This window comes from Tetrao urogallus (assembly GCF_951394365.1).
Source record: "Tetrao urogallus genome assembly, chromosome: 4".
Lineage (NCBI taxonomy): Eukaryota > Metazoa > Chordata > Aves > Galliformes > Phasianidae > Tetrao > Tetrao urogallus.
The window spans coordinates 69,708,525-69,723,812 of NC_136817.1; the positions used below are offsets into that span (position 1 = coordinate 69,708,525).

General features: G+C 56.1%; 1 protein-coding gene across 1 annotated transcript; it reads right to left on the minus strand.

Moving 5' to 3' along the window:
- Nucleotides 1-4,350: 4,350 nt before the first annotated feature.
- Nucleotides 4,351-6,321, minus strand: LOC306945564 (homeobox protein Nkx-6.1-like; the record flags this gene model as incomplete). Its single annotated transcript, XM_079534303.1, has 3 exons — nucleotides 4,351-4,593; nucleotides 4,966-5,150; nucleotides 6,111-6,321. The coding sequence occupies 3 exons, from the start codon at nucleotides 6,319-6,321 to the stop codon at nucleotides 4,351-4,353; spliced, it is 639 nt and encodes a 212-aa protein (XP_079390429.1).
- Between the last annotated feature and the right edge of the window lie 8,967 nt (nucleotides 6,322-15,288).

A 15,288-nucleotide genomic window follows, 5' to 3' on the forward strand; every position in this document is an offset into this window, starting at 1 on the left:
ATATGTCGGTTCACTCATCAGAAAGTCTAGAAAAGTGATTACTGAAGCCTGCTGTTCTTTCTGCCTGTGCTTTCTGTTCTGGGAGCACGCAGCTGTGCTCGGACATTGGAGTGGCCACCATCTGCTTCACCTTCTGCATCCTCAGCACCTTGCAAGGTCTCATTAACACACCCAAATTAGGGGGAGGACAGGAGCCGTGGCATCTGGGAGCCCAGTTTGCAGGCAGCAGGGACACGACCAGCCCAGTATATGGTGGCTGCTGGCTGTGAGAGATGCTGCTTCTGCCCAGTTCCAGCCATTGGCTGCTGAAATGGTGAAAGCCCCGTGCAAGCAGCAGGGTGGGGAGGAAGGGATGGAGAGGAGGGGACGTGGGGACATGTTTTCTCCAAGAAAAAGGCGACACACTGCAGCCCTTAGAGCAGACAGCCCTGCTCCCCTCCCTCCCCCCCCCTCCCCCCCCCCACCCCCGTCCTCTCCCTTCCCACCGCCTTCCTCCAGCCCTCGGGATGCTGATCCCAATGCAGGCACGCCGCCGAAACCCACCCTGCAAGATGCAAAAACGCTTTCTGCAAAGGGAGACAAGGCAGAAGGGCAGCATCCTTCTGCCCCCGGCTTCAGACAGCCAATACACAACTCAGCCCTCCTTCAGACGTTGGCCTCGGCTGCATTGTCAGGTTAATTTGGGGTAATGGCCTGCAAAGCACCCCAGCCCCATCCAGGTCTCATTAGCACTTGATAATGTCAAGCATCCTGAGGAATTGCTTCTCCCCCCGCCGTCCCCGGGGCACGGAGCCGGGGTGTCCCCGTGTGCTGGGGACATCGCTGCGTGTCAGGATCCGATTCCCCAACTTTTAGCCCCTAATTCCGGGCTCCTTGGAGAATCCCCAGCCCCAAATCCATGGCTTTGAGTCCACGTCATCATCAGGCTGACACCAGGAGCCCCAAAATGCTCGCAATATGGATGCGGTTATTAAGAGCATCCCCAAACCACGCATTTCAAATTAATTGGGAATTACCGACAAACTGAGGCAGCGCCGGCACAGCCCTGAGTGCTGCTCCCTTCAATTATCTTTCCTCCCCGACATTGTTCTCTCCTAATGAGGAGGCTAATGACCAAAGGATGGTTCATAAGTGGTTCCCAGACTCTCCTTGCCCAGGGCAAACACCGTCCACAATAGGATCACAAATTGTAGGGAGAAGCCCCGGCTGATCACATCAGAAACGGTGCAGGGATTTATCTCTCGGCCTTAACAATAACAGTATGTTCTTAATCGCCACTCCAAAGGGACAGCTAGCAGGGGATCTGCCCGGCCTCATCATTAAAAGCTGGCAGCATCTTTGCTAGCGCTGCCCCTTTGTTCATCTTTCATTATCCCAATGCTTCGGCCCCGTTAATTCCCCTCCATCTTATTAAATCAATAAAGAGGGACGGGGGGGGGGGGGGGGGGGGGGAGGAAGGATGGGGCAGAGCGGAGGCCGGGTCCTGCCGGGTTCTCGGCAGGGATGCGAAGAGTTGGGCTGATAGGACCAGGCTGCGTTTCCCTATCTCTGGAACGGGGAAACTGAGGCACGAAAGCACGGCAGCCCTGAGATGCTGCTGCCGCCTGGGGTGCTTTATCTGCCCGCCGACCCCGCGCCTCCTACAAGATCCCCTCCTGCCGTTCATCCCATCCCACCCCATCGGGACTGGATGGAGCTGATGCAATCAAGATTTGAAATAAAATGAGCTGCGTTGTCCGCTGGGAACCCTTTTGCAAAAGGTCGGGATGTTGCCGTGCACAGAGGGGAGAGCAGAGGGGTGAGCGCTGTGCGAGAGCCCAGCTGGCTCGTGGTCGACCTGACCCGTATCCAAAAGGGACCAACGGCACAACCTTAAGAAGGAACGGTCCCGGTGCAGAGCATCACTGCGAGCTGAGTCCCCACCTCAGGAATGCGACTCCAAATGCAGGGATTTAGCCCTCTGCAGCCCTCGTTCTCATCGCATTCCCAGGCAGCTCACCCCGCTTTGCCCCTGTTTTCATGTACCAGCCAGGTGCTGCTTCGCAGCTGAGAGCTTCATGCTGTCAGTCGGTGCCTCCTCTCTTGGCCAGATGTGATTCGAGCGGGAGAAGCTGATGTGTGCCTGCAGGCATTCAAGGCCAGGCTGGATGTGGCTCTGGGCAGCCTGAGCTGCTGGTTGGCGACCCTGCACATAGCAGGGGGTTGGAACTGGATGAGCATTGTGGTCCTTTGCAACCCAGGCCATTCTGTGAGTCTCTGTTCCAATGTGAGCTCAGGGGGATTCCACCCCAGAAAGCTGCAGACGAAGGGACACGGTGCCCATTCCTCCTTTACTTCCCAGAGCAGGTGGAGCTGCTGGCAGCCCCCGGTGGCTCTATTTGATGTTTCAATCGAGAATTAAAGGGGAGGGAGAAGGAGGGGGGAAATGCTCTCTGATCATTTAACAAGATTACACGATGAGACAGAGCTGGGAAATGTGCCTGGCTGTCCCCAGCACCGCCGCCCCTCCGAGGCACGCTGTAATCCCATTTAGCAACCCTCCCCCCCCCCCAAAAAAAAGGGAGACGAGGAGAGCAGGGCTGCCATCTTAGGAAAGAGGCACAAATGTGCCCAGGACAGGAGGATTTGGGGGCTGGCAGCCGTTCCAGCATCCTGCAGACTCCTACATCCCCATGCAAACACGCCGCGTCCGTCCGTCGCCCTGTGCTCAGCAGGAGTAATCTTGGCAGGAAGGACACTGGGGGGGGGAAGGGGGGGGGGTATGGGGGATTATCCACCCGATTATCTCTCCTGCTATCTCTGCTCCTCTCCCATCCCACGGATGCAGCCACCCATTTGCACCTATTCACCCCTATTCGCAGTCTGGGGCTGTGCATCCCTCCCCAGTCATCCTTCCATAGGCAGCCTGCGCTTCTCTGAGCAGATCCATGCCCCCATTTGTCTCGCAAGGAGCCCCGGTTTATCCACCTGCAGGCACCAGGTGAGATTTTGCTCAGGCAGGCTTGGTGTTGCAACCCTGATAACCTTTATCCCCTTAAGAAGGCCTCTCAGTTCTCGCTGCCTTGCAATTAGCAGCCACTCCACTGAAAACCAGCTTTTCTCCATTTTGTAGAGGGGTGACAGAGCAGCTCGGTGATACAGAGCAGCTCAGTGATACGCAGCACTGGGGAAGGGGTTGATGGGCTCTTTGGGTGAGGGGCTGCTTGCAGAGCACAAGGATGCAGCCAAAAAAACGCTGCATTTCTGCACTGGGTTCGTGGGAAAGCCAGCAGCAAAGGCTCAGTCCAGGATGAGATGATCCCAGACCTCCCCAAGCTCTCAGTGCATCATTCTCCTTTATTTCCCGTGGTGGGTTTGATCCCAACTCTATAAATATGAGGAACATTTTCACCTTGCTCTGGAAACCATCAGATCTGATTCCCCCCATCATCATGGTAACAGCTGCTTTGTCCTGCAGGTCCTCACCCTGAGGACACTGAAAACATATTGGTTAACTAATTGCCGGGGGGGAGGGAGGCATCCCCAGCACCCATCCATCCCACAGCAGGTGTGAGATGGGAGCTGAGCACCCTGAGCTCTGAGCACCCACCTGGACAACAGGTTGCTCAAGTGCAAAAGTGGAGCGGAGCTTCATTCAGCTGCCATTTGAAGAAGGCAATCGAAGCCTCCCATTCTCATTACAGCTATTCCTCTCTTGGAGCTGCAGAGCATCTCCTGGCTCAGGAACCCCAACACAGAGCATCGCCAGCTCCTGGGGATTAAAGGTGGCCTGAGAGCGACGTAACCCCCTCAATCAGCTCAGCCCCCAGCTGAGCGATATCAAAACATCCCCATAAACCCCGTTGTCTCAGGGATGATTGCAATAAACCCAGCGGTATGCGAGATTAGTGCTTAAACCCGCTGGCACTTGGGGCTCTGTCAGACATGGGAAGACATTATTAGCACAGTTTGGGCTCTTTGAGAAGAGCCGGCTAATCCTGGCCCTGAAAAACAGCCAAAACAAAGGGCAGCTTCCATCACATCTCCATCCATCCTCTCTTTTTTTCCTTCGTCCTCTCCTCCCATTTTCTCCCTACGTTGTCCCTTTCTCCATCCATCGTCTCCCCCTCTCCTTGCACTGCCCTTTCTCCCACCCAGGAATTAAAGGACAGACAAACAGGCCGTGAGACAGAGGGACAACAGAAAGACCTGGGCTTTCCTCTAAACCAAGAGTAACATAAATAATTTATTTTCGCACCGCAAAAATAATCGAAGCCCTGTATATATTAGATACCCTCATTGCCAGCTATGATACATTCATATATAATACACAGAAAAAAATAAAAACAACAAATAAGCAGCCCTGGCAGCTCAGCAGCACTTTGCCACAGTCTGTGCAGAGGGAGGTGCAGCCCCCGAGCCCAGGGGTGAGCCTGTGTCCTCCTGGATGCCCTCAGTCCCCATTGGGCAGTCCTTGTCCTCGTCACCACGGTGGCTCTGGGAGTCAGGGCTCCTCTGTGAGGTGGCCAGGCCCATCTTGGCCAATTTGGCTTGCTGTTGTTCCAGGCTTTGTTTTCTCCACTTAATTCTTCGGTTTTGGAACCAGACTTTCACCTTTGGAAGAAATGAAGATTGGTTTGGAAACTCAGATTCTCCATGTCCAGACCCTACACTGAGCCTTAATAGTGCACAGCTTCATCATCCCCTGACCAGTAAGTGCCCCCCTGACCAGTAAGTGCCCCCCTGCCACGCTCTGTCCCCAGCATGGAGACAAACTGCCCCCCCAGGTGCTGACTTCATACAGATAAGCTGCAACCGAGACCCAAATTCAAGCTGGCCGCAAGCCCGATGCTTCCATACAACATCAGGATAACCACCCTGTGACTCAGTTTCCCCAATCATAACATCGTAACAGCTTCCATTCCTTTCATATAAAGCACCAGCAATCACTTGGAGACCCCCCCTCCTGCACCTCCCACATCTCACCTGCTCCTCAGTGAGGTGCAGTGCAGAGGCAAGCAGGCACCTCTCCGTGCCCACCATGTACTGCTGCCGGGCAAACTCCTTCTCCAGCCGTGCCAGTTGGTCACTGGTGAAGATGGTACGCACCCGTTTGGCTTTGCCAGCTTTGGTTTTGAAGATGGGGAAGCAGCACTTGGAGAGCAGGAAGCCTGGAGGCGAGGGAGAACGGTGGTCAGGGGGCGAGGGGTTGATAGAGGGGGACAGGAGCTCTTGGAGTGGAGGAATCCCATGGAAGGGGCAGAAGGGGTCTCTCGGGATGGGGTTCTCCATTTGGAGAAGATTTCTTTGAAGGTGGGCCCTCTTGGAGAGGAATCCTTTGGAAGGGGCCACCTTGAAGAGGTGGGAAGGAGGTCCACCGTTTTAAGATGTCCCCATGGGAGAGGTGGGCAACGGTCCCTCCTGCAGAGGTGAATTAATGCCCACAGTTGAAGATGTCCCTAAGGGGGGGAGAGATGGAAGGAAGTCCCTGCCCTAAACCAGCCTGTATCAATTCGAGAGTGATCCTATGAGTGGAAGGAGATCCCCATTTGGAGATGCCCATATTGGAGAGCTGGAAAAGGATCCCATTTGGAGGTGGGGGGGGGAGAGGGAGGGGGGTCTCCTGGAAAGAGCTTCCCATTTGGAGGTGTCCCCGTGGGAGTGCTGGACTGGGGTCCCATCTGGAGAGGTGGATGAAAGTCCCCAAGTTGGAGATGACTCTAAGGGAAGGGTCCTGGTTACAGAATTGTAGAGAGGTCCCCATTTAGAGGAGACCCTACAGAAGAGATCCCCTTGAGAAGGGCTTTCCCAGTTGGAGTTGGATCCCCTTGGGGGGAGTTGGACAAAAGTACCGTGGGGAAGTAGAAGGAGTTCCCCATTTGGAGATGTCCCTATGGGAGAGGTGGTCAAGAGTCCCTGCTGGAGAGGTGGAATAAAGTCCCCAGTGGAAAGGGGAGTAAGGCAGCCAGATCCCTCCTGGAAAGATGGAAAAAGTCCCCCGGTTGAGGCGTTCCTATGGGAAATGCGGACACCGGAACCCGGGGCGGGGAGAGGTGGAAGAAGGTCCCCTTGTAGAGACCTCCCCATGGGGGATGTTTTCCCTCCGGAGCTCCCCGCAGCCCCGGCCCTACCTGTGGCCCCGAGGCGAGCAGCCCAGGCGGGCGGGGGTCCGCAGCACGCAGCGCAGAGCGGCCCGGGAGGTGCCCCCCAATGCGGCAGAGGTGGCAGCGAAGGGGTCGGTGGTGGTGGAGGTGCCGGGGGGGGCGAGGAGCGTCCCAGCAGCGCTGCGATGGTGAAAGCTTGGCCGGGCCGGGCGGGGGGCGGAGGGGCCGGGGGCGGCATGGCGGGGTGGGCTCAGGGATGTGCCGCCCGCTTTTATAGGGCCGGCAATGGGAGCGGGGGGGGGGGTGGGATGGGATGGGATGGGATGGGATGGGATGGGATGGGGAGGGCGGGGACCGCCCCGACGGCACCTCCCGATGGCCGCCCTGGCTGTGCCCTCTGTGCTTTGGTGCTGGAAGGGCGCAGCCCCCAGAGCTGTGAGTTTAGCCCCATTTTGTGGCTCTGTAATCCGGGATATCCCAGGGCGTCCAAAGCCAAGCAGTCCTCCTCCAGGTGGACATCCTTCTATGGGGCCGCACTCCTTCATTTTTAGGGGGGCAGAGCCGGACCCGGTGCCATCGAGGCAAAGGGACGTGACAGGGGACACGCAGAGATGCGGTGGCAGAGGAACCCAAAGATGCCTTTCCCCCCCCTCCCCCCCTCCCCACCCAGACCTCACCCCAGGCCCCCCACCCCCCCGGCGTCAGAGCCCTGCTGATGGGATTCAGATGGTCATTAAGGGTTGAGATGCTTAAAACCGAACGGCTTTTCCTAATGAGCTGGGAAAAGTCACACCTCGGCCCAGCGCGGCGGGGAGCACGGCCCGGTCAAAGGACAGCAACCGGGCTCTGCGCTTTATGGGGGAGGAAATGGGGCGCGGGGGGGGGATCAGGGGCACGGGGCCCTACAGGTGCTATTTGAGCCCCCCACCCCTCCTGCTTGGTTTTCCCGATGGAGTGATTTATCCCCCGCCTTGGGCACGGCAATGGGAATGGGGAAAACGGTTGTGCGTGGGGATGGGTGGGTGATGGCTCCGTGTGTTTCATAGCAAAAGAAGCTTGTCCCATGGACGGCACCCCACACAACCGAGGGCAAATAAAGGCTCTTGGGGGGGGGGGGGGCAGAGATGAAAGGGCAGATTTGCCATTATTAGTTCCTAATGACGGCCTTGAAAGGGCCGAGATAAAAAGGCAGGAGGCTCCTTCGTGTTTGGGTGGGAGGTGCTCTCCTTTTTTCTTTATGCCCTTTTTCCTCTCTGTCCTCGCAGAGCTGTGTGATGGCACTCAGCAAACACCCCAGGCCCCAAACTGGACCCCCCCTCCCCCCTCCCCGATGTTTCTCTTTGCTTTTTGGGCTGATGGCATCCGGGGTTGGGACCAAAAAGTGGGGACAGCGGTGCTCAATGGGACGGGTGGGAAGGAAACCCCGTTGGGGGGGGGGGGGGAGGGGGTTGGAATTTAGGATTTTTGGAGAGGTGATGCTGCGGGTGAGGGCTGATGTGATGCAATGAGGACCCGGCCCAGGAACGTGAGCTGACATTCGGATGGCACCTGGATGGCTCCTTGGTAATCCCCAGCCCCAAGGCTCTGCTGGCGGAGGAGGAAGCTCCTGAGCTAATTAATAACAATGCTGCTCATTAAGCTCAGCCCGGGCTGTCTGGGTGCCGTGTGGATTGCGTGTCTGCATGCCAGGAATGGGGCTCCCAATGTCACCCCGTGTGCAGGGGACACCACCGCTGTCCTTGTGCCCATCCCTGTCCTGCGGTGTCCATCCTTCACTCTGCACACATAAATCCCTTCGCATCCCCATGGTTCCCAATCCACCGCTGTACCGGGAACCTGAGGACACCCCCATTTTTTTTCTGAGGGGGGAAAAACAGCGCTTGGAACCAATTCAGCTGAAATTATTGAGTGAAACAGAGTTGCTTGGATGCCCACTGCCATCAAGTGGTGGAGGAGCGTCTGCCCCGCGCTGCTGGCAGGTGCAAAAGCCGGGGGTTATTTCCCATCAACTCTTCAATGTTTCAGTCAGCTTCTGTTTTATGGCTTTTTAGAGCAGTCTCGTGGGGTTCGTGGCTCAGGAAAGGTTAGTGGGCATCACAGTTAGTGGGCATCCCTGTTAGTGGGGTTCCAGTTAGAGGGCAACACTGGTTATGGGCTTTCCAGTTGATGAGCATCCCAGTTGGCCAGATCCCATTGAGTGGGGACTCGTGTTGATGAGCATCCCAGTCAGAGCACTGTGGTCTGTAGAGATCTCAGCTCCATCCCTGTTATCAACACCAATCCCAGCCCATAGGATCTCAGCCGAGGATCCCGGTTAGCAGGAATCCCAGTTAACAGGCTGTAAGTGAGGATCCCAGTTACTGGAGATCCCCAGCTTTGTGGCTTCCTGTTTATCGGGGTCCCAGTTAGGAAGCATCTCAGTTAGCAGGCTCCCGATCTGATGGATGCTGGTTAATTGGGTCCCAGTTAATTAGGATCCCAGTTAAAGACTGTCCCAGTTAGAGGGAAGCCAAATAGTGGGATTAACTGGAATCCCACTTAGGGGGAATCCCAGTTAGTAGGGATCCCAGTTAGTGAATGTCTCAGAGGGCAGCCAAATAGTTGGGGTCCCAGTTAATAGGAATCCCAGTTAGGAGGGATCCCAGTTAACGAGCATCTCACTTAATGAGCATCCTGGTTAGGAGGGAAGCCGGTTAATAAGCATCTCAGTGAGAATGGTCCCAGTTAGTGGAGTCACAATATGGGCATCCCAATCAGTGGGGTCCCAGTTTAGTGGGTGTTCCAGTTAACGAGTAACCCCACTGATGAGCATCCCAGTGAGTGGGGTTAGTGAGCAACTCAGTCAGCAAGGCACCCGGTCAGTGCATACTGCAGTTAATGAGCATCCCAATTAGTGTGTGTGTGTGTGTGGGGGGGTCCCGCTTAATGAACATCCCGGTTATTGGGGATCCCATTTAGCGGTTGGCAGAGGTTCCTATTAGGACTGATGCCATTCCTGTCGGGTCGCGGCTGTTCCCCCCTCTGTCCGCCAGAGGCCACTGCCAGACCGCGCAGTGACACGGGGGGGTGGGGGAACGGACAGCCGGGGAGGGGACACATGGGGGCTGGGATACACTGCGATGGAACAGCCGGGAATGGGACACTTCGGGCTGAAAAACACCGGGATGGGACGTCCTGTGTGGTTTCTCCGACACGGGTAGAAGGGTCCCGGTGGTGGGTGCTGCTATGGGCCGTGCACAGCTTGGCTGAGCTTCCAGGTGGCACCAAATGGCTGAGGAGCATCCCCAGGAGACACCCAAGGACGTGTCCTCCCCACACACAAGGGGGGGGAAGGACCAAAAAAGCGTTGCTGCCCCAGAGGGTTGCCAGGGACACAAATGGGGGCTCTGACCCCCAGATGGGGGCTCTGACCCCCATTTGCTTCAAGTGCAGCGGGGATGGGGGCACAGCAGCATCTCCAGGAAGGTCGATGGGACCTCAGCACCGTAAAACAATGTTATTCCTCCCATTTTTCACCCCGAGATGATCTGGGATCTGTCCCAAAACTCCAACCAAAGCATGGGGCTCCAGCAAAACCACATGAACCATGTGGGGACGTTGGCCAAGCGTCCCACATGTTGGCTGTCCCAGCGCTGCTTGAATTTAACCCAACACCAACTGGGACAGCATCTAGGCTGCAAGCAGCTCCAAAACCCATCAATCAGCTCATCAAGGACACATCACCTAATGGGTGGCACCAGCTTGGGGCTATGAATCACAGAATGGCCAGGGTTGGAAGGGACCTCAAGGATCACCAAGCTCCAACTCCCCTGCCACATGTAGGGCCACCAACCTCCACCTCTCATACTAGGCAGGTATTAATCATAGAATGGCTTGGGTTGGAGGGGACCCCAAGGCTCATCAAGCTCCAACCCCCCGTGGGATGGCTGAGATTTGCTTTTCTCTTGGCTATGAAGCAGCAGGGCTACAAGAGACAGGGATTCCACAGAATGGCCAGGGTTGGAAGGGACCTCAAGGATCACGAAGCTTCAACCCCCTGCCACATGCAGGGCCACCAACCTCCACATTTCATAGCAGACCAGGCTGCCCAGGGCCCCATCCAACCTGGCCTTCAACACCTCCAGGGATGGACGGGGCATCACAGCCTCTCTGGGCAGCTGTTCCAGCACCTCACCACTCTCTCTGTCAAGAACTTCCCCCTCACATCCAACCTCAATCTTCCCTCCCTGAAGATTCCACTTCTTTATTCCTTATGGGAAAGTGGTGCAGCTCTGCCATTCGGGGTCCCAAAAGGAGAAAAGGGGGGGGACCCCCCCACCCCATCCATCCCTGGCGGTTGGGAATGTCAAAAGCAGTGTCATTGCCAAACCCGGAGCCGCCGGCGGAATTGATGGCAGCGGATTGCCTCCTCCTTTTGTCAATGAAGGGCGGCCGAACCCCGGCCCCGTTAATCTCCCCTACAATTGCAGTTTGCTGTGCAAACAGCTTTGGGGGCAGCGCGGGGGGCTGCATGAGAAACGTGGCATTTGGGGGCATTGTGGGTAAGCCAGCGGGCGGACGGCGGCATCGCTAACCGCGGATTGAAGCGACGGCGAAGCAATTGCCCTTCAATAACCCTAAATCCTCGGCCGTGAATGGGGGGGGGGGGGGGGGTTTAAACTCCGGCCGTGATTCCCTGCTTTATGATCTATTGATTGACTTTTAGGAAGGGTAATCATGGGATGGGATCGCTGCTGGTCGTGCGATGAGACGGCGGCGTCCCGAGGGAAAAGGGGGGAACGTTTTGGGTTCCGTACGATGACCGATGTGGGATTTGGGGCTCAATGTGGGATTTTGGCCTCGTTTTTGGGGTCACGGCCTGGCGGAGAAACCCCATTTGCTTCAAGCGCAGCGGGGATGGGGACACAGCAGCATCTCCACGAAGGTCGATGGGACATCGCCACCATAAAACAACGTTATGCCTCCCATTTCCACCCCGAGATGAACGATAAACGGTCCATCCCCACTCCAAAGCCTGATAACGCCTCCAATCCTCCCCACAGCCCTGGCAATGCCATTCTGGGTCCCTCCCTCCCAACCTTTGATGGCTTTGGGTTGTTTTTTCCCTCCCACCCCCCCTTTCCTTTTTCACTTTGAAACTGGAAATGCCCCCGGAGCTACAAACAATGCACAAATAAAGCAAAATCATATTTTAGTCAAAATAGGCAGACGGCGCTCGCAGCCAACTTTCAAATTAGCATTTTGAGGGCAAATATGCAGCCAATTTGAGATAATGAGGGCTGATTATTCAATCCAATGAATGTTAAATAGGCGGCGAGGGCGCCCGCGCCTTATCTCCCCCGCTTCCCATTTCTTTTATTGTGTTTTATTTTTAATCGTTTCAACATTTGAACTCTTGATTTGTCTTAGCTCCAACCTCCCCCTCCCCGCCACCCCCTCCCCCCCCAGGGGGGGCAGCAGCAGCAGCCGCTCTGCAGATGGGTTTTGCAGAAGGGAAAGCTTTTGCAGAGCCCCAAAGTGGGGGCACATTGCAGCTGCCCCCACAACGTCACCCCAGTCGCTCTGCCCCATAGGACTGCGATGGCACTGCGCCGGATCAGCCCAATTTCTTGTCCTCTATACAAATGCAACTCCTTCGCCTCACCTACGTGTGATTTCTTTGCCCTGAGTGCAATTTCTCTGCACTCACTCGAGTGCAGTTGCTTTGCCCCTACGTAAATGCCATCGCATCGCCCCGCATAAACGCCATTGCTTTGCCCTGTGATGAGGGATGTCCCCCTCACCCCGGGCACCTCGGTGTCCCCATGGGATGAATGACACCACAGCGGGTGACACCCAGCACCCCGTCCTTCCAACGACTTTCCCAGCCCAACGGGACGCCGTGACGATAACGAATCCAGGGGTAATTAAAAACCTAAACCACCTAAAGATGCGAAAGCGGAAGGAAACGGGCGATGCCAGAGGTGGGGACGGAGCGAAGGGAAAGATAATCAGAGGGAAAAGGAGAGGAAAGAAAGCAATCAGAGCCGGGGAGCGGGGAGGCAGATGCTGCGCAGGGATAAGCAGCAGAGCAGCGCAGGGCAGCAGCGACTCGGAGCTATAATTGCATTCATCGCATCGCCGCCGCGATAAGAAATCCCCCGTGTGCCGATGCTGTTTGTTTCCCCGTCGGATGCATATTTATTGGGGATTTGAATAGGGCCAGGAGCTGGAGTAGGTGCAAAGGGTTCGCAGCCCCGTGTCCCCGCCGTGTCCCCATTGTGTCCCCACTGTGCTCCCACCGTGTCCCCAGTGTGTCCTCATCATGTCCCTACCATGTCCCCAGTGTCCGCGTCGTGTCTCCATTTTGTCCTTACTGTGTGCTCATCACATCCCCACTGTGTCCCCACTGTGTCCCCATCATGTCTCCATCATGTCCTTATTGTGTCCCCATCACGTCCCCACTGTGTCCCCACTGTGTCCCCATCATGTCTCCACCATGTCCCTACTGTGTCCCCACTGTGTGCCCATCACATCCCCATTGTGTCCCCACTGTGTCCACACCGTGTCCCCATCATGTCTCCATTGTGTCCCCTTCATGTCCCCACTGTGTCCACACTGTATTCCCATCACATCCCCATTGTGTCCCCGTTGTGTCCCCACTGTGTCCCCATCATATTTCCTCCCCATTGTGTCCCCATCATGTCCCTACTGTGTCCCCAGTGTCCACACTGTGTTCCCATCACATCTTCATTGTGTCCCCACTGTGTCCCCATCATATTTCCATTTTCTCCCCATTGTGTCCCCATCATGGCCCTACTGTGTCCCCACTGTGTCCACACTGTGTCCCCATCACATCCCCATTGTATCCCCACTGTGTCCCCACTGTGTCCCCATCACATCCCCTTTGTGTTCCCACTGTGTCCACACTGTGTCCCCATCACATCCCCATTGTGTCCCCACTGTGTCCCCACTGTGTCCCCATCATGTCTCCATCATGTCCTTATTGTGTCCTCATCGTGTCCCCACTGTGTCCTCATCACATCTTCATTGTGTCCCCATTGTGTCCCCACTGTGTCCCCATCATATTTACATTTTCTCCCCATTGTGTCCCCACCATGTCCCTACTGTGTCCCCACTGTGTCCACACTGTGTCCCCATCACATCTTCATTGTGTCCCCATTGTGTCCCCACTGTGTCCATACTGTGTCCCCATCACATCCCCATCATGTCTCCATTGTGTCCCCATTGTGTCCCCATCACGTCCCCACTGTGTCCCCGTCATGTCCCTTCCATGTCCCCACCATGTCTCCACAGTGTTCTCATTGTGTCCCCACCATGGCCCCACCGTGTCACTACCATGTCCCACACTGTGTTCCCATCATGTCCCCATTGTGTCCTCACCATGTTCCCACCTTTTTCACATTATTTCCTTATCGTGTCCCCACCATGTCCCCACCATGTCACTCCTGTGTTCCTGTCATGTCCCCATCATGTCCCCATTGTGTCCACACTGTGTTCCCACCATGTCCCCATCATTTCCCTACCATGTCCCACCATGTCCCCACTGTGTTCCCATCATGTCCCCACTGTGTCTGTATTGTGTCACCACCTCACTGTTTTCTCCATGTCCCCACCACATCCCCATCACATCCCAATTATGTCCCAATTGTGTCCCCATCATGTCCCTATTCTGTTCCCATCGTGTCCACACTGTTTTCTCCCTGTGTCCCCACCACGTCCCCATCACATCCCAACTGTGTCCCTATTGTGTCCCCATTATGTCCCCACTGTTTTCTCCCTGTGTCCCCACCACATCCCCACCACGTCCCCATCACATCCCTATTGTGTCCCAATTGTGTCCCTATCATGTCCTCATCACATCCCAATTGTGTCCCCACTGTGTCCCCATTGTGTCCCCATTATATCCCCAGTTTTTTCCCTGTGTCCCCACCACATCCCCACCATGTCCCCATCACATCCTAATTGTGTCCCCATCGTGTCCCAATTATGTCCCCATCATGTCCCCACTGTTTTCTCCCTGTGTCCCCACCACGTCCCCATCACATCCCAATTGTGTCCCAATTGTGTCCCTATTGTGTCCCTATTATGTTCCCACCATGTCCCCATTGCATCCCCACAGTTTTCTCCCTATGTCCCCACTACATCCCTATCACATCCCAATTATGTCCCCACTGTGTCCCTACTGTGTCCCCACCACGTCCCCATCACACCCCAAATGTGTCCCCATTGTGTCCGCACTGTTTTCTCCCTGTGTCCTCACCACGTCTCCACCATGTCCCCATCACATCCCAATTGCATCCCCATCATGTCCCTATTACATCCCCACTGTGTCCCCACTGTTTTCCCCCCGTGCCCCCACCACATCCCCATCACATCCCAATTATGTCCCCCTCGTTTCCCCATTGTATCCCCTCTGTTTTCCCCCTGTGTCCCCACCACATCCCCATCACATCCCAAATGTGTCCCCATTGTGTCCGCACTGTTTTCTCCCTGTGTCCTCACCACATCCCCATCACATCCCAATTATGTCCCCCTCGTGTCCCCATTGTATCCCCACTGTTTTCCTCCTGTGTCCCCACCACATCCCCATCACATCCCCGCCATGTCCCACTCTCTCCACACAGTGTCCCCATTGATCCCCTTGTGGGTTCCCACCCCGCCCCGCCGTGTCCCCGCCGTGTCCCCGCGGTGGAGCAGAACGCCGATGGTGCCGATAGAGCAGCACCGCAGCCCCGCTGCGCTGACCCGTGGCCCTGCCCTTATCTCAATGGCATCAGCACGCTGTGATCGCTGTGTGATAGCACCCAAAGGGCCCCGAGGAGCAGCGTTTGGCTGTGACCTTGCTGCAGGGGCCGGGGAACTTATTAGAGACGTTGGGGAGGTTTTTAATTGCTTATTAGGAGCCGGTCCGGGTGCATTGGGCTGCCTGCCCCGACTGCTGCGTGGGAAATGAGTTTAAAGCCAAGGGAAGCTGTGCAGAGACACGCGCACATACGTGCACACATAGCATGCGTGGGCACACGTGCACATGGACACAGCCACGTGCGTGCACATATATTCACACACATCCATGTGCACACACAGTGCACACCCTGCAGCACAGCCCAAGAACAGCAAACATCACCCCCAGGTGCTTTGCCCACATGCTGACTGCACCGTGGTGCCCATTGGGTTGCAGTGGGAGCGCTGCTGTGCCCCCCCT